The 19,141-nt window shown below is 49.9% G+C and overlaps 3 protein-coding genes across 3 annotated transcripts; all 3 read right to left on the reverse strand.

Annotated features, from left to right (window-relative positions):
* Positions 1–2,073: 2,073 nt before the first annotated feature.
* ALT_1044 (uncharacterized protein) lies at positions 2,074–12,971 on the reverse strand (the record flags this gene model as incomplete). Its single annotated transcript, XM_089599081.1, has 11 exons — positions 2,074–2,968; positions 3,101–3,599; positions 3,671–3,711; positions 3,810–4,528; positions 9,725–10,239; positions 10,287–10,470; positions 10,516–10,731; positions 10,776–10,822; positions 10,869–11,142; positions 12,378–12,917; positions 12,969–12,971. 11 exons carry the CDS (start codon positions 12,969–12,971, stop codon positions 2,074–2,076), a joined length of 3,933 nt encoding a protein of 1,310 aa, XP_089456745.1.
* Positions 12,972–13,338: 367 nt separating this feature from the next.
* Positions 13,339–14,728, reverse strand: ALT_1045 (pepsin-like aspartic protease; the record flags this gene model as incomplete). The annotated part of the gene is made up of 3 exons (XM_033564270.2): positions 13,339–13,416; positions 13,463–14,335; positions 14,384–14,728. The coding sequence occupies 3 exons, from the start codon at positions 14,726–14,728 to the stop codon at positions 13,339–13,341; spliced, it is 1,296 nt and encodes a 431-aa protein (XP_033420161.1).
* Positions 14,729–15,037: 309 nt separating this feature from the next.
* Positions 15,038–18,971, reverse strand: ALT_1046 (ankyrin repeat and protein kinase domain-containing protein; the record flags this gene model as incomplete). Its single annotated transcript, XM_033564271.2, has 3 exons — positions 15,038–16,766; positions 16,810–17,730; positions 17,776–18,971. 3 exons carry the CDS (start codon positions 18,969–18,971, stop codon positions 15,038–15,040), a joined length of 3,846 nt encoding a protein of 1,281 aa, XP_033420162.2.
* Positions 18,972–19,141: the final 170 nt, after the last annotated feature.

The raw sequence follows: 19,141 nt of genomic DNA on the forward strand, positions 1-19,141 counted from the left end.
CCAGGATCCATTCAGAAAATGTGATAGGTCCTAGATGGGAGTCAGCATCACAGGTACCAAATAAGGTCGTGATGTCATGAAGTTGTTTAACTTTCCACGCGAACCAAGGGGCTGGATTCTGGAATTCGATATGTCAACTTTATCAAAATAGGAAATAGTAAAAGCTTATTAGTCATGACAGGTCTTTATCATAAAGCATATACACATGAGTTTATCCTGATTATAATTCTAGGATACACCTTGTAGATATAGGACTTCACCGCATAATTTAATCAGATGCATATTAGTCGGCCAATTACTGCCGAACCCTATCGGTCTTGCCGCCGTTTGCAGCATCGCCAAGCATCTTCCAGCATGACTGATGCAGGACCGGAAGTATATAGCTAATGGGTGATGGAAAGAGTAATGTGCACAGTAATAATCTAGTAAACCAAGTGTACGACTGCATTATATATATAACTCTATAGAAAGTGGCAGAATGTCTCACCCCAAGGTCTCAGCCCCTAGTTTACCGCGAGTACAAATTACCCTCTAACGTAATTCAGTCCCATAGATACTTGTAGTATCATATGGCCCTTGTCGGTCATCAAACCACTAGGCCAAAAAGGTATCTAGATGACAGCTTCTGGCATATTAAAATGATACCTAGGCATATTCTGGCTGACAGGCCCCTTATAATTTGCCGCACCAGCTATTTGAACGACCCCATAACCGCCTGCAGCGTCGCCGGCATCGGATCAGCCTTGGAGGAGGAATTCCATACAAAGGGACTCCATGTCTACGCCAGAGCACGATCCCGCACCAAAATGAGCCACCTGGAGAACCTGCCCAACGGGACGATCCTTGAGCTGGACGTCATGCCCAAAGAATGCATCACTGCCACCGTCGAAACCATCCGAACTCAAAAACTTAATCTCATAAGCTGGACACAAGCGTCAACGATACGAGGCGTGTTCTCCATGTTAACTTCATCGCTGTGTTTGCTAATATACAGGCGTTGTGCCGCTGGTCCTCGCCACCAAGAGGGCAGTTGTGAAGTGTGTTTGGTTTTGGGCTTTTGTATGCGCTGTGGATGAGTCTCCGCAGTGGTCATGGAGACAGGTGTGTACAGTGCGTCCCAGGCTGCTTGATGCAGTGGAGTAAGATGCCTGGGTTGGAACTGCCGCCATTCAGTGTGAGAGTCTTTTCCCTCATTACAGGGTCTATCGCGATGAACGTCATGTCCCATGGTGATCTGAGCTTGCTGGAGACGTCACACTATCGCAAGGGTATCGAGGAGATCTGAAGCAGGGAGCTAGTGAAGATGCGCAGACAAAGAGCGCACTGGCTGAGGCTGAGTATGCAAAGGAGGTGGTCAGGGGTGTCCTGGCCCTCTTGGGCGGTGCCTCTGGTCCTGTGGCAGGGAGCATTGACGTTAATGGTCAAGTTCATGTACAGAATTTTACCTATAGCCCGGATGGTGGGTCAATTTCTGTGATTGACTTGGATGGTATTAACTATTAACATATAGCATTACAGTGGCATAGGATCATGCAACTAAAGAGTGGACAGGCCTTGATCGTCTTCTATGACAGATTTCTGCCATTAGGTGAGGTACATGCAATTAGAGGCCAACTGCTGCATCAGCCTATCCCTATTGTTCATAAGGCGAACCCCTAACCTTAACTCTAAAGTTATAAGTCAATCTCCCTAAACCACAGACTACAGGTGGTAAACCTGGAATATAATAGACCCATATTAGATCTATCACAGCTGTGTCAATATTTAGAAGAATTCAAGCCTTGATCAGATAGGAACGTATGGAGAACTGAAAGGGTATTGCCCCCCCCCCCAAAAAAAGCAAGCATGCAACATCTGGATTTCCATGCGGACTGACATGTGGCCGGCCAGGAGTCAGTGGGTGTCACCAGTATGGCTACTATGTGCTTTCTCCTGGAGCCAAGGAATATCCTTCTCGTTTGATTACCCCTGAGGGTTTCCTCATCGCTATCGCTTGAGCTGCATCAATGGTGTCATAACTGCGATAACGCCGCGTTTTCTCGAGTGGCCGTTCCCCGCCTAGGCATAGTTCCCCTATCTCGCCATCGGATGCGTTCCCCATCCACCCAGGAGTCTCGTCGAGTACTTTGATGCGGTTGACATCTCGAGCGGCGAGCAGAGGAACATTTTCTGATATAGAGGCGCCGATCCGCAGCATCGCAAAGGAGTCAAGCGTCCCAATTCATCGAGGAATCCACGCGCTATAGAGGGATAATGCCAGAAGACATGCCAAGTCAAGACCCAATAATACCGAGATGAAGATAATTCCGGCACGGGAGAGGTGCGGGATTTGTACATCGGCCCCATATCGTATGAGATGCCGATACTCTGCTCATGGTAGTTGTTTGTCATGAACATGTCGTTGGCTAGAAACGAAGCCGAGGCAAAGGCGTTCTGTACTCGTTCCGCGGTTGGGCCATAGGTAGGGTCTTCAGAGAAAAGGAAAAAGTACCCCGCAACAATTGCATGCATCGTGTCGTCGTTGTATACACGATCACGGGTACCGTTACCCGTTAGACCGCTACCCGTTAGACACGGGTTACCCGGGGACGCCTTAAAGGATGAGTGGGGATCGCCAAGAAGTGGAATGAAAGGGATTATGTCAATACAACCACCGTAGCTGATGCTGGAGTTGGCATATGCTGCCAATACCATGTGTCGCACATCAGCGAACCAGCCCTCGCCAAACAGTGCCATGGTGATGTAAAGAAGGGGACCTTTATTGCCGGCTTTAATCACATCCAAGGTAGCGTTCAGCGTAGTCGATGCTGTATCGATGTCTAGATCCCGAGGGGTGAAGTTCCGCGGGATCTTGCCAAACGGACTCTCTTCGATCAATAGCCCAGGGACTTGGCCGTTCGCGTAGTTGGGAAGCTCGAAGTAACCCGTCGTGGTGTGGAGTGTCAGGTTCCTCGAATATGTTGCCGGTCTAGGCACGTAGTTAAGCATCCCCCCCATCTCCCGAAAAGTTCATCTTGAAATACAACTCCCTGAAATCTTGTCGGAACAATTGGGTTTTCCACGGCGATTCTGACATGTTTCATGGGATACATATCTCGACGTTGTATTGAAATGGAGCGTCATTGCCCTGTCCATATCTGTAGAGGAGATAGAAGGCGTCCGATGATGGGTGGCAGCCTTCGGGAAGTATAGCAGCTGAGTTGTTCTCCCATATGGCAGTCGAGTTGATGCGAGGAGCAGACTGTCGTAGTAAGCCAGTGTTGGCACGGTGGGGAGCTCGGCCCAGAATGGATCGGTTATAGTGGATATGTTGGCGAGGGTGTTTTGAGATTTTGTCTGCCATGCCGAAGAAGTGTAGTAACTCTTATCTTGAAGGGACACTGTGGCATTGTCTGAGGACCAGAGTCTCGGTTGAACCACAGTATTGACTGTCGACGCCAGAGTTGCTCTTAGTTTGGTTGCATCCAGCCCAATGTCTGGTCCGCGGTCCGGGAAAAGATCAGTGAAATCTGTGATTTGGGTGAGGTTGATGGGGTACCCGACACGCTTGATCGTTTTGTACGATAGAAAGATCTGCTGTACCGGAGATATCGCCGCGCCTGTAAAGAGAAGGGAGGAAAGGCAGGTGAGCAGGTAGATCAGGTGCAGCGAAATAAGATAATGAACTCACCTAGAAGATGCAGAAACATGGCAAAGAGTAGCAGCGAGGACCTGTACTTATTCCATCACCCAGAGAGGAGATTCTTCAAGAGTACAAGGTCGGTCCCCCCCTTATCCGCCAGGGCCATGCTTTGAGCTCATATAGAAACTGGTGACCATTGTCGAAGAAGGATGAAATATTCATGTTATTCAGAGGAGGGTGGTCGTTTCCATCCCCCCTACGGGGGCTGCAGCGTTTCAGTGGACCAAGGAAGGCATCACGGTACTCAGGCAAAAGGTGGTCGAGCATATAGGCCTTGAGGTCAGAGAATGCGTTCATTACCCCCAGCATGGCCCAGGGGTTTAACGCTGAAGCTGCTCCCCCGTTGACGGACAGATAGGTCTTCCTAATATTAGTAGGAGGACCGCCGATCGCAGCGCCAACGATTTCAAGTTCCGGTGAGTAGCTGTGATGGAATTCATAAGCCCACTCTGCGGCGTAATCTCCTCCAGAGTAGCCAATCATGATCGTTTTGGCCTCAGGGCTGAGGCCGGTGAGGTGTTCCGAGTTCAGTGCCTCGCGGATAAAATCCAGAGTCTGGTAGGCACTTTGCGGGCCCACGGTGAATGCGGCATTGGAACCCTCGTAGTCTGGTATGTTCAGAACCGGACCCTGCTGCAAGTACGAAAGCACATAGCCTAGCTGATTCCGGTTCCATGTAGCAGCAGCACCATCCACACAAAACTGGATCCCGTACGAGAAAGAGCAATTGATATCAGGCGAGTCGTAGTCAATCTGGAAAGAGAAGAGCTGGCCGAACTTTGGTTTCTGAGGGACAACTATCGTTGTGACTGTGTGGGCTGGCAGCTCATGCACGTCCCGGGTGACCTACAACAATTGGAATGCCTTGGCTTTACTTGGTAAGCCAGGGACCAGGGATGCGATTGTCACCTCGCGGGAATTCAAAATGGTTCCGGGGGGCAACTCTGACCAAGCGTCATCGTTCGGAGTGTAAAGGGTCCTCACTTGGCAGAAGAGGAACAGCCTCTGCAACAAGCACGCAGAGGAGCCCGAGTAGAAGATCAAGGGGAAAGCACAGCGTACAGCCCATGATAATACCCAGTACAATTGTGGAGTTTGGACAACAAGAGAAATTGTGATCGAATCATTTAATCCTTGAACAGGTGCCGGTATCAGATAGCAAGCTAACTGCCATTTTATAGTATTTAGAGAGGGGAACCTTCCATTGCGTTGTCAGGAATCCTACTGTATGTGGGGGGGTAACCTCTGTTTGGCATGCTAAGAACCAGTTTCCAAGTGGATCCCGTAAATGACAGGTTACATTCTCAGTGTCAATTATGACAATCATGCTTGGAATCCCGTTCCAAATTGGTACCAATTGAATTGATTTTCAAAGCCTGTGTTGCCGGAACCAATCCTGAACCGTCCAGACTATGGCTAGGTTGCTATGCAAGCGCATTAATACTAAATAGCCAGCAGTAGTGTGAGTTTAGGTTTGGTAACATTTTAAGTTTCCAGAATTAGGGTACAAGCATCAGAGTGAATGTATGAATCTTTCAGCCTGATTAGTTTAACATTACTCAAGTTTTCTTTCATTAATGTAAGACTCATGAATTAGTATGAGATGGATGAGCAAGGACATCTAAAAGTGACGGCTAAACTAAAAATTAATCAACTAATCTACAAATCAAGGGCATAGAAGTTCTGAATTCTCTAGGCGTTACCCCGTCCTTGTTCTTAGTATGCCTCCCACAAGCATATGTTTTTGCAAACCTTTCAATATGGGAATTAGACCATATTAAAGACTAAATTAATATAACAATTCCCATACAGTGGTAGTTATGGTGGTGATGATTCATACCTTAGCCCTGCGCCTCTGGCGATATGCAAGGCTAGTGTTAATTCCAAAAACTATCAATGATTGCTTTTTAACAGCGCAGCACTGCGCCCCTATCTCCTCTGCATTTTGGCATACGGATTTAGATTCACTTTACTTGTATGCTTGATGTCCCAAATTCCATCCATCAGAATGACCTGCAAGCAATTATAGTGGCTTATAGTAATAACTTTCAGTGCTACCCTGCATTACTACAGACCATCAGGTACGCTTGCATCTCCCAGTAATGCAATGTTATACTAGCAGACTTTCTACTGTTCTGCATACCTGATTAGATGTTCCTGTGGGCTGCCAAACGCCCTCGTTGTCAAGACAAACAACGCAGCAATGGCGGCAACTACTATTGGTCAATGATCATCATTGTGACAGAGATGGGTGATGAGATGCTGGGTAAGGCACATATCATATCTCCAGCCAGCTACATATATGCGCGTTGAGACGGTCCAATTGAAATTCTCTAACGAAGCTAATGTAGAACCTAAATGCACACCAGCAAAGTAAGTAGTGATCAACGGCCATGTCGAGTGACAGGCCAAAAGCCTCCACCTAGATATTTATGTAACTTAATAAGTCTGCCATAAATGAAGACAGTTGATACTAGGATATAAATGAGTTTTGATCAGTTAATCATATCTATATTGAATATCCAAGCTTGTTCACTGTTACCAGATCTCTTAGACAGACTTTTGAGGCTTACATAAAATTATGCCCGCGGTTCTCCACATTACCTAGGTAGCCTGGGTTCGCCGGAAACCTGGAGTGACTGACTAGTTAGCCTCATGGAGCAGACAGAGCAAAAATAAGTAAACAACAACAACACCATCCTTCTTTCCTAATTTCTGCTGTTCTTCTGTCCTTTGCCTTTATTTGTTCCTTTTTCACTTTCGCTTTTTTCCTATTGCCTATTTTTAGTACCATGAGTGGTTTAACCATGTGCTCGCTCCTGCAATAACAAACTATCTGGGAAAGGATCACCAGCACTAAATAAATGAGCAAACAGTTTTCACAGGTTGGCTGCGTGTCTTCCAGCCTACCCAGTACACCATCTGCCTCGAGTCTAGAACCGCCTAGCCCTATCTCTAAACGCAGCCAGCTGCGTGCCTGGCTAGTGCTGCCGCTCAAGTTGATTAATGATGTTCTCTGATTTATGCCACTTCCGCAGCCTAACCTAGGTTTAGTCTGTTATTGGTGAACTTGTTTGCTCTTGAACCATTTCTATTACAATGTTCTCTTTTACATTACTTCTGATATATTGTGTCCTGTGAGCATCCGGACGCATCTCAGCCCATTCTATTCACTCTAAGGCTTACTGGATGCCACTAACACTTGCTGAATTGGTGGCGATGATATGGAAGAGTCTTGATCTAAATAGTGAACTCGGAATTTTAGAGCGATGTTAACCGATATTGAATCACAAAGCTGGTGGAAAAGAAATATCGAAAGATTTCTAAATTGGATTATCATCAATGATCTGATATACGTCGCAGTTAAGAGGTCAAAGCAGAGAAACACCCAACATCATTATATACGAACTGCCCAGATATCGGAGATGAGCATTCATGTCAGACCTTATAGACTTCCCAAGACATCGGCGGATTGACATTCTGCGTATATCCTGTACAACCCTTGTATTCCTCGCCGAAAGTATTCAAGCAACAACCCACAGAACAATGATCATTAGATGACACCCTAAGTCGAGTGTTGAATCCAGGAACCCATTCCACGGAGAAAGATTCTCCTTTGTCTAATCCCTTTGTTGTGCAGGGCTGGGGTGAGCCGGCATTGTCTGAGATGAAGGAGCTTAGGTAGTCTTTGCAATCATGGTCTCTGTAGAAATTGACCGCCCAAAGCGGGCTTGTCCGGGGTACTATCTCGCGATCTTTGGAGGAATTCGTTTCATTACTGGGAGCAATGTTTTGTTAGTGAGCCATGCAAATAGCAGCGCGAAAGACGGCGTAGCCCTAAGTCATGGAGATCATAATAAGAAACAGACTCACATAGCGAGTGCTGCTTGCACAGTAGCAATTTCATAAGCATACAACAATATCCATATAGCCTTAAGCGTGAGCATTTTGACTGTTGCTGGGTTTGGGTTGTAGGTAATCTGAGACAGGATCTATAACTAACATTCTGAGAAGGCGTCTTGTAGTTTAATCCCAGATATAGTGGTGGCAGCTGGCTTTATAGCTCGCCCATAAAGCCTATTCTACTCAAAGCAACGTGAGGCATCAGCCGCATCACTAAGCCCCGCTCAGACCCTTGCCAAGCATTTATAAATATAGTGCTGTTGGAAATTCAAAATATTGGTGTTTTCGCAACGTAGTTAGCTGGTGATCCACACTGAAAATAATTCGTGACAAGAAGGGAAGAAGGGGAGGATTGGGATCTACCTGTTTGTTGGAAATACTAGAGAAAAGGGTGAGGCTGCTAGCACCCCATGAGAATTCCTGCTCTTCAGTACCTGATGCAAGCGCGCCTATGGTGCTGTTCTCCATCCCTGGATTGGCTGCCCTTGCGTGCCTCTGTCGCCAGGTGTGCGCTGATCATCCAACTTAACTTGGTCAGACCTGACATTAAATTGATCAGCTTTATGTAAGTCCTGCCTTCCTGGCGCACCTGAGAGTGCTCTGGAAGCTATGATAAGGGGGCCATCCCTAAGAAAGAATCCTGCTGCTAAAGCCTCTGGCTGTGAGGCAGATTAGTGTGCTCTTCACAGTGTGGCTAAGTTATTATTACAGCCGCACTATAACCTGCTGCAGATGTTCTGATTATTAACTTGGAGTATTGAAGGGTGGAAGGTTTTGATTTAGTAAAAGATTATGCTGGTCCTGCTATGTACTAAGAGCATGAAGTATTCTCTGGTGTCTGGATGATCTAGGTCTAATACCCTGTTGCGCAGCCAATAACATGCTTCAATTAAAGCTAAGGCATCTGGAAGCCTTCTTTAAGATTTCCAACTGTACACTAGGTTTGCTATACTGGCTGGGGTAATGTTAACCCAGGGGGTTCAAGCCTTGCTGACCATGTCTTTTTGTAGATCTAGGCAATGCGGCTTGCGGACAAGGCATCCTTGATGTCTGGAGGGGCTGGAGTTGTGCCTCCCAGACCGTGAAGGCAGCCAGCCTATGCTGACATGAGAATTGTGGTTCTGCGTTTATTTGGTCCCACCACCCCCGCCTGGAGGAGGCGAGTGGAGACTGCGCGGCTGTCGATCTCCTAGCGCTATTGCGGGATCCAATCAATCATAGGAGTCTTACCCGGCAGCTAGGTAATATGCTATATATTTGGACTTAGCCCGTCAATCGGGTCCACTCCCGTGTCCCGTCATCTGCGGACGATCCTGACACTAAGGTACAGATCTAAACTCAGATCATGTGAATGACAAGGAACGTGCATACAGTGATCAAGATAAATGGCTATATTCTAGTACCTTAACAAGTGCCACAGATACTACCTTGCAGCTAACAGTCGTGTGACTCACTGAGTCTGGTTACTCTAAATATATTGATCCTGTCTGCGACTCTCCCGGTTGCTCTGATCCATGGAGATCTTGATTCAAACTTTATTCAGGCCGAATTGTCCCAAACAATTAACTTCAAACTCTGTGGCGTCACAAGATAGCCTACTTGACGGCGATCCCGTGGTCTACCCACACTAGTGTAGCCCATGTCGATCGGAGAGCTCCAGATACGAGGTGATATGTATTGCAGGCTTGCTCTAGTGTTCCAGCTAGCTTCTCTGGTAGCAAAGTCCAACTGTCAATTTATAGGAGAAAATGAGGTCCAATTCCTCATGAGATATACTTGCCTCAGACGACAGCTGCCTACAAGAAGGACGGTCGTTTTATGACATTATTATGAGAACTAGATGCGAGAAGGCACCCCAAACCTTCTTCTGCATTTATTCGTGGATTTTGGCTAAGACTGTATGGCCTACTCAACACAGGTACCCGGCCTCCTAGCTCTGAGCTATATGATCGTTATCTGTTGAATGACATAGTGTTGGGCAACTGTCTGCTTTTGACGGGTCCAGGTGGGAGAATCATAAGTAGCTGCAAGAACCGAAGTGCAATTTCCATCCATAATTATTTGAATCACTGCGACACTATCTGCCTGGCACTACCTGCCTGGCACTACCTGCACCCTATCTACCTAGGTAAACTGCACCCCCAGATCAATATACCAGAACCCGGTGACCGCAGTCGCCGGCGGGGTAAAACTGGTAATCGCGCCCTCCTTAACCACCTGCTGCCCATCCGGCGCCGTCAGCCTCATCGCAACAGGCGCAGTAATGGGACCCTTGCCCTGTGGCAGGACCCAAGAGCCATACCGCTCCTGCGGCCGACTACTGGTGTAGTTCGGATCGTGGTCGAGTGCAACCCATGGCCCCGAGCCACCGGCCTGTACCTCGATACTAATCACAGAGCCGGGACCGTTGGTATTCACCGCGCTCAGCGCAAAATAATACGGTCCAGCCCCATCATGAAGCCAAATGTAGATATTCCCCGGCTTGGGACAGGGCACGCGCCGGTAACGGATGGGAATCACGCCGTCGGTCAGACTGCCGTTGCCTTGGAGTCGGCCCATGGCAATATCGGAGAGGTCCATGTGATGAGAACCTTCTGGCAGGGGACAGCCGTACTTGAAGTCGATTTCGCCGCAGTGGTCTGCGCCGCTTCCGCCTGGCCTTGTGAGATTTTTGCGTCGGAGCGAGGAAAGGTCCACTTACAGCACCATTTTGAATTTGCGTCGCAGGGACAGCTGTCTACTACCTCGAGGACGATGGGATCGGTATATCCGCTCTCACCGAAGGCGTAATCCGTCCCATCAGCTTTAGTACGGATGAGCTCGAAACACTCGCCGCAGGAGAGGTAGTTGTCGGGATTGCCGGATGCAGCCAGGGATGGCCAGAACTATCCACTTAGAGCTTATCGACTGGAGGCTTTGTGTGTACTCACCTGAGTGTAGTAGTCTCCGTTCGGAGCGGCAAAGTTCCCTCGGAGCGTGACGTTGGCCGGATCCTTGCAGAGGAGCGGATATGCGGTGCAGAATGCGTCGCAGGTAGATCCCAGCATGGGATCCGTCCAGCTCGCTGTGACACTGTTCTTGGTACAGAGGCCGTACAACCCGAACCCGCAGGCGCCACCGCTGGTCAGACCAAAGTGTGTTGAGCGCTGTAGTGGTCAGTATGAATCTGAGGCATGATGAGTATGCTCACACTGTAATGCCAGTCCTCGTTGGAAGTTACGGTACGTTGCTCTCCCCCTGTGGTTGTCTCAGCCATGTTCACGCTTCCAAGGAGGACACATACACATCGTCCCGGACTTGCACATGGAGGAATCAGGACTGCCGCACCCGCCGGTACAGCTGCTCGTGCAGGACTCGGATTCATTATTCGAGAGACAGTAGTATGGGCAGCAAACGTTACCAACGAGAGCCCACGATCCACATGAGCTGGCATTGGCAGGTGGATAAGGGTTCTGTGTAGCTGTCGGGCTGGGAAGAACAGCAGTCGTTGTGTAGCCTGACGTGTTGGTAGAAGACGAACCAGGGCTAGAGGGAGAGGTCCCCGTGGTAGTTGAAGTCTACTCTGCGTTATGACCAGTACGAACAGCTTGATGGTGATAACACTCACAGCTGTTGCTGGTGTGCACTGGTAGTAGTACGAATTGATCTCGGCGCAGGTATTCCCTCTTTGGCAGCAGGTAGACCCGGAGTAAGAAACGCCACCACATTGACCCCTGACTCTTAGTCAAATGCAGTCTTGGACAGGAGGAAGTCTCACCAAGCTGAGACGCAGCTGCTCTGCGCGGCAGACACCGCAAGCCGGGCAAGAAATATACCAAGGAGAAGCATCATTCTGTCAAAGTAGATCTACGAGATGGACGTGCATCTGCAAGAAATATTCCAATATTTATATCCGTCCAATATTTATATGCTACTTGGCAATCCACATTAAGCAATGGAGACACATTTACCCCGCAAATCCATGTCTGCAGCATTCAGCCAAGTAAGACAAGCATAAGCCGAGACGGCAAAACTGCGCACTTTAATCTATTTAAACCCTGCATAAAGGGAATGAATCAAGCGATCTCTCCCGATTGGATACCACCAAATTACCTTATTTAGCCTGATTTACGCTCGGAGGTATTTGCGTCAATCACGCTCGAGGGATTAAGGGATCGGACCGTGATTCCGTATCAGGCTGCTACATGACAGACGACGAGAAAGAGGGGCCTCTCGACCGTCTCGACTATTGTGGGGCCAATATAACATGTCTGTAGAGCTTACGGAAGAGCTTATTATGTTCTGGTGAATGGAGGCACTTCTTCTGGTTGTTATGACAGTATTTCAGCTCTTGAGGGGTGGAGAATATGTCAGCGGAAAAGAGTTCCACGCAAATGCAAGGGATTATCATTCCGAGGAATCATACGATCATGCCCAGGATCGGCCGCAAGTTAAGTATTCGAGCTTAGGCCAGATGGTATCGGCTACGTTGATCTGGCAATAGTTGTATCTACGGAGTCGAACAGGAAAGTGCGGCGAAAGTTATAATTGTTCCAACAATTATAAATTGCATAAGCCCTTTAACAGATATACCGATCATTCATGAGACAACCAAGTCAAGTACGAAAAGCGCAGGACAGTTGCATAACTCACAGCGACCAAGTCAATCAAACAAGGCAGTAGCAATGATTCAAATCCACAAGCTCAAGATATCAAAAAGCCTAGAGGCAGAACGCCTTCAGATGAAGGACCCTCAGCGCACTGTAACAAGTAAATCAGACCAAGCCATACCAAATCAATCACGCAATCTCACCTCGTAGCTTATCTGCATGAGGTGGGAGGTAATAATCCGCATATCCCGGAGGATATGCAGACTCTTCTTCTCCTGAGCCAACCACGCCATGCACTCGAACGACCCATCTCGCTTCATCCTGTAAAACTCGACCTCACGACCGACGACAACCGCACCATGGATTGTCATCCCGCGCCCCCGCGCAATCTGACAGTGAGACGACTTCATCATCTCCTCCTTCAACTTGTCCTGCATCTCTGCCAGGTGCCACTCTTCCTTCCTCTCAGCCTGGCAGAAGATGTGAAGGAAGCTGAGACGGTCAAACGGGCCGTATTCGCGACCGACGGCGAGCGCGATGTGGGAGCTCTCGGATTCCTGATGGTTGCCTAGAGCGTACTTCACCGCGGTCTCGTCAGGAAGATCGGGCAGGTTGGGGAGGGAGCCATGGAGAGGGAAGGGGAAATACCTCTGTAGGAGGTGCGTCCACAGGACATATAGCTCTTCGCGCGAGGGAGACTCGGGGAGAAGTGCGAGTTCCTCGCGCAATTCAAGTGGCAGATACTGGATAAGAGTTAGCATTCTTTCTCGTAGAGTGGTGGGATATTGACGAACCATTGTGGATATTGAGCCAGTTAGATAACGAGGAATCTGTGGCGGAGGTTGTAAGTTGAAGAGAGGAATTGTTGGAGGGGAGTGGTTGATGATGATGAGAAGACGGACTTCATGCTGTCATTGAGATATTTATATATGAGTCTAACGGAGTCTCCTGAGACAGAAGCAGAATGTTTCAGACATTACGGAGGGTAGACGATGGTGTCTCGATTATGTCTTGATTGCTAACAAAGAACCAATGGGACTGACTGATAAAATTCTTTGGCATTAAGAATATGTTTACAAACGGACGAGACAACTAAACAAAGGCATTGTTCTCTGCAATGAATGACAATTCCATTCTGCCACGTCTCAGACACGAAGCAACGAGTTACTGAGAAACCGACAGATTCTGATGCAACTCCTTTCGCTGGACGGCCCCGAAACGAAGATTGCCGACGTCGAATATCTACCACCATTAGCCAGATGTCTTCAACAAACGGACAGGAACGTACTGCGTAGATTCCCTTGAGAAATGTGTCACCAAGGATATCCATTGTCATACTGCCTCTGCTCTGGATACCTCCGTAGACATACCCCGACTTGGCCTCGGCAAAGCCCAGATCCTCCTTTTGCACGACGAATTGCTTGTCTCCCACAGCAAACGAGACGACAGGAAGTTTGTCCTCTGTCGTGTTGGACGGGAAAATATACCCCTGACTTTCGTCGTCGTAAAGCGCCCCAGGAATAGCATCATAAATTGCCTGGCACGTCTCATCATCGACCAGCGCCAACGTCGTCCCTGTATCAGCAATGGCCTTGTTTCCCGACCGCGCAATCGTCTTGCCATTCACGGTCGCTGAGGCAGAGTCAAACAGCCAGAACCCCTGGCTGTTATCGATGGGAGTGTAGTATACTTCCTCACCCGACGCCGTCACGGTATCCTGATCGATGAACCCGAACGTGTAGAACGACTCGCCCTTGTCCGGCTCGTCCGCGTCCTTCCATGACCCCAACTTCGCGGTGAACAGTTCGGCGGATTTCGGGATATCCTCTTGCGCGATCATATTCTCGACAGGAGTGCGGACAGCCTGCGGCTTAACCGTGTTGATGTTGCTAAACGCCAGTCCAAGCAAACCATCGCCAGTTCCCTGCTCGAACTGCGCGGAGAGGGTGTCGGCCAGTTCGATCGCCTGGTTCTCGACCTTCAAGCCGCCGAGCGAGACTGTATCTGTGCCGACTGTACCGGAGGCGGAGGAGCCATCACCGTAGGAGATCTTCCATGTCGAGCCGGACTGTTCTTTAAACGTGCTCGACTTGCTTGGGTCAAAGATTGTGCCGGTCTTGTGCTGGGAGCGGGTCGCGGAGGGGAGATTGGTGGACCAGACCTATTCCTTAGTATTTTCCAAGCATTAACGGGATACGTAGTGTCTCACCCATAGGTCCGCAGATCCCGTGTCAAAGTCCAGATTAACCGTCTGCGCTGGAGTGCCGATGCTCACTGGCGCTAGGTACATGGCATCATTCTGGACATCGTCGGCGCCAACTTCGCCTGTCTCCCCTGTATCCGCGATTCTCTTGCGCAGGACGTGCTGAATGCGAGCCTTGCCACCAACAGGCAGGTTAGTATACTGCCGGCCTGTCTGGTGAAGTGAACTGCTGAGAAAGTATCGCCCGCCCTTTGTTGGGGTGAAGCGGTACTTGCGCAGAAGGTGGACATAGGACTTGGTCCCCGACTTGCGGTAGTGGGGGTTCGGGAGAAGCTTGATCTTGGTGGCCATTGTGATTGTTTCTTTTTGGTGTGGAGGATAGTTGTTATATTGATGCTCGAGATGCCGCGGTTTAAATGTCTTGCTGGCCTAGTCTACCCCTCACCCGCGGGACGTGATGCTGTGGCGGTTTTAGCGTGTTGGAGAATCTGCACCATGACATGTTTAGCCCACTCTTGTTCCATCCCGGAAGGTGTTATCGAGTGATCAGCATGAGTGAGGTACAATGCATGCGTGGCCAAGGACAGCCAAGCTATTTCTTATCTTTGCTTGTTTATGGTGACGCTTTGACATTGATGGTGTCATTCCTACTCAATAGAGTCATCTCTTGGCCTGTTTATTCACGATCCTCCCCCCCTCCATCTCGACCTGCCATTGCTTTTTCTGGCCATCTACAGCCTCCAGCGTCACCCTCCCCTCTCCTGCCAGATAACAGACTAATTCCTTCACAAATGATTGCTCCTCCTCCTCCAGCATTCTCACATCCGGCCTCCACCTTCCCTCTTCGTACTCCTCCTTCCAAGCATTCATCCTATCCTTTTGCCACCGCTCAGAATATCTGCCCATCTCATACAGTCCATTCCACTGGTCCAAGTTCGGCTGCGTTCTCGGCGTAAATCCATACCGGTATATTTCCGTAAAATCCCACTCCCACGGCTGCTCAATATACTCCCCTGTGGCTGTCGAACTACTATCCAATTCACAGGCTCGCTTCCCTCCCGCATCTCTCAGGATGCGTATCACCGCAGGAAAACTGCGATAGGCCTCCGCAGCTCGAGCGGGCGGACCCTGCCCTTCATCATACACGATGTTCTGCTCAAGAGCTTGGTCCCTACTAGCGCCGGGCTTGTGGTCCGCCAGTCGGCGCATGTGTGCGCGGCGGCTGATTTCCGCCCAGTGGAGGGCTTGATCTAGGACTGTCCATGGCGGGCGTTTACTGTCCTCGAGTTCGTTGATGCGAGTGGCTAGGCCGAGGGAGAGCAGAAGTTTTAGTGAGAGCGGTTTTCCGCGTTCTGCAGCGGCGAAAAGGGTGTGGTGGCTGTTGGCATTGGGAAGATAATGCTTTGTATAGGCTTGCTGAATATCAGGATTCAGGTGATGCAGGAATGTGCGGATCAGATCGTGCGAAACCTGGTCGCTAAGTGCGGTGTTGTTGACGATCGAGAAGAAGATGTCCCTTCCCCGGTCGGTGAGGACGAGCGTGTCCGCTCCCTTGTTCAGGAGGAAGAGGCCTCGTCGTGCCGGGTCGAGTTCTGTCTCGAGGGCGATGGTCAACGGAGTCGCGCCGCGGCGGGTCTTTGCATTGATATCTGCTGGAGGAGAGTGGATAAGGAATATTTCGCATGCGGCTTCAAATTCCTCCTCGGGGTGGTAGATGGTGGCTAACGAATGTAGTGGAGTATCTTTCTCAAACTTGTTTGGGATGTCAATGTCCGGCATGGCGTTGACAATTTTCTTCATCGCCGACAGGTAGAATTCGGGATAAGCTAGACGTGGTCCAACTATCGATGCCCACGAATGTAGAACTGTATCTCCAGCTGACAGGACGGATTCTCTCAACTCTGCCCCTGCGTCTAACAGCGCACAGATTACCCCTCCGTCCCAGACTCCTAGATCGGCAGCCGCCGCGACGGGAGTCAGTGGTGGATATCCTTTGTCTTTGGCATTAAGATCCGCTCCTGCGTCCACGAGTATCCTGACCAATTCCGTCATTCGGGCCAGATGTTGTTTCCAGCTGCCGTGACGAATCCAGTAGTGCCAGTGGTGAGGAAGATAGCCATGTCGCTCGGGAAAGTACTTGGTGATTCCGTGCAGCGTGTTGCGCCCCATGGAGTCGACCAGGCTGACGTCAGCACCCTGGGATATCAGGTACCTCGCTAGAGAGGGTTCACCAAAGTACGCAGTCAGGAAAAGAGGAGTGGTAGATGCATCCGAGGCGTGATAGCTTGCGTTTACATTGGCACCCAGAGAAATTAGGGCCTCGACCGCTGTCATGTTGCGGAAGAAGCAGGCCCAGTGCAGAGGTGTGCCGTGGGGAAGCTCAAATGGACTGCCGCTGTTAGATCGTTCTCGAGAGGAGGTGGAGAACATACTAGTGAAGGATCTGGATCTTCTCTGGGAATCCACCACTGTTCTCCTTGACAACAGGCTCCATGGTTGCGTTGATGTTCGCGCCTCCCTCGACCATTCTTCTCGCGATTCCAGCGACAGAAGAGTCAGGAATCATAAACAGCCAGTGCATCGGACTCACCTTTTCATGTCGAGTCACAGTCGAAGCATCGGCCCCTCGGTCAAGCAATAATTCAATGACATTCGCATGGCCGGCTTGAAATGCCTTGTACAGTGGCGTTTCTCCCTTTTCATTCTCCCCATCGACGGACAGCAGTCCGTCGTCTAGTAATCCTTGAACGACATCAATAGCCCCCAATGCAGCCGCAGCGTGTAGGATCGTGTTTCCTTTCCGATCAACAATACTTCCATTCCTCCTCTCCCACTTTAGCGCTTTGTTCCTGTCTCTGGCAGCGTCAACAACATCCTTCTTCCCAAGAAAAGGATCCGAACAGAACCCCCCATTAGCCCTAAATCGTTCACGTGCTTCCTCAATCTCCCCCTTTGAGTAACTGGGGCTTTCAAAGAAATACCCCTCGGAAACAGCCTGCAACATCCACTCCTCCAACACAACCTCCGCAAACTCCGGCTTTTGACCATGCGCCTCCATGATCTGCGCATATACCCCCCTTGCAGGCGAGAATCCCGCCATGGCTGCCTCGGTTAGATACGTCAGCAACCGGTCGAGATATGACGGCTTCGCGCCGGTAACCGTCTGTGCCAGCCCAAAGAGCACGTCACTGGGGAACGGTGGTGCGTTTCCCTCTTTCATCAGGGCGTATTGTTCTTCCAGCTCTGTCCGAACGGTTTCATCAAGTCGGTACCAGAACAAGGGACCTTTGTTGTAGATTGGGTCGATGATACCGACGTGCGTGTTTGTAGGTGTCAATTGAATGGAGGAGAGCCTAATCGTCAGCTTCATTCTGTAATCAGCGAAGTACGTAACCTACCAAGCTGCGTATATCGGGCTGTCGGTTTTGATCAGACCTGAACCAGGAAGTGGGCGCTTCCGCGGATCTTCAGAGAGGAGCTTCGCTATCGCTTTGCGCAGCTCCATGCGTATGTTTGACGGAATATCCTCCTGGCTATAGAGAAGCTCAAACACCTGATCAGGAACATTCTCCGGATCCTCATCCAGAACAGGCGGCTCGCCGCCACTCGTAAAGATGGACAGCAACACCAACCCAAAGCTATACGCGTCAAACCTAAACATCAGCTCCGAGGAAAATCCCCCAAACCTCTCCAGATCCTCGTCCACCACCTCTGGCGCCAGCCACGCCTGCGTGCCCCGGTAATCACTCAATGTGAACTTCGCATCCGGCGCCTCCAAATCCACACAGACCCCAAAATCACTCAACTTCGCCCGGAAGGGCACCCGCTCACTGGGGCCCGCAAACACAAGGACATTATCTGGTTTCACGTCCCCATGCACAATCCTCAGATTATGCAGCGCCTCCAGTCCATTTGTGATATCCAGTGACAGCTGATACCGCACCTCGACACTGCGCTTCTCCGCGCCCAGAAAATTGGATAAAGGCATCATCGCAGCCTCCATGAACAGAACTGGCACCGCCATATCCGCAAAGGGGAAATCAAACCCCCACGCCAGCAGACTGGTGATGTTGGGGTGTGCGCGCAGCACGGGGTTACACAGGGATAGAACCTCCAGTCCCAGCGTGCGCAGCTGCAGGCGGTAATCCATGCTGGCTGCGAAGCGCTGCTCGGCTTTACTGGAGAGCGGGACATTGACGCGCTTGATGACTTGTCCTTCGTAGATGGGGTCGGTAAAGACGGTGAACTGGGCGCCTGCGCCGATTTTGGTACCTCTTGTGGAGAGATTGAAGGCTTTTAGGATGCGGGGGCCGTGGATTCCTGTTTGGGCGAGGAGCGCGGTGAATTGCGAGAGGGTGCTGAGGACGGGCGAGGACCCGTTGCGGGTGGCTGTTATTGCTGATTCTAAAGGGTCGATCCATGAGGATGAGTCTGGGCTAGAAGAGAGATTGAGGCTGCTGAGGTCGAGCTCGTCGATGTCTGTGTTGTTGGACCATGCTTGGAGCGAAGGAGAGAGATCGCTGCTGTTGATTGCGTAGTAACTGTCTTCCTCTAGGGAATTAAGGACTTCATCGTAGGAGGATAGGTCAGCCATTTTTCAAGTTGTCTACAGTGTTGTACGATGGAATTATCACTTTGCGGGGTCTGTTCATAAATACTGGAGTATCTGTCAGCATCATCCCACTTAGCGCCGTTAGTGCTGACCATCAGCCTCAAGAGTCACGACCCAACCCCTCTCGACTTCGTCTGACATTCTCCTCTTGG

This window comes from Aspergillus lentulus (assembly GCF_001445615.1).
Source record: "Aspergillus lentulus DNA, contig: Alt01, strain: IFM 54703, whole genome shotgun sequence".
NCBI classification, from domain to species: domain Eukaryota; kingdom Fungi; phylum Ascomycota; class Eurotiomycetes; order Eurotiales; family Aspergillaceae; genus Aspergillus; species Aspergillus lentulus.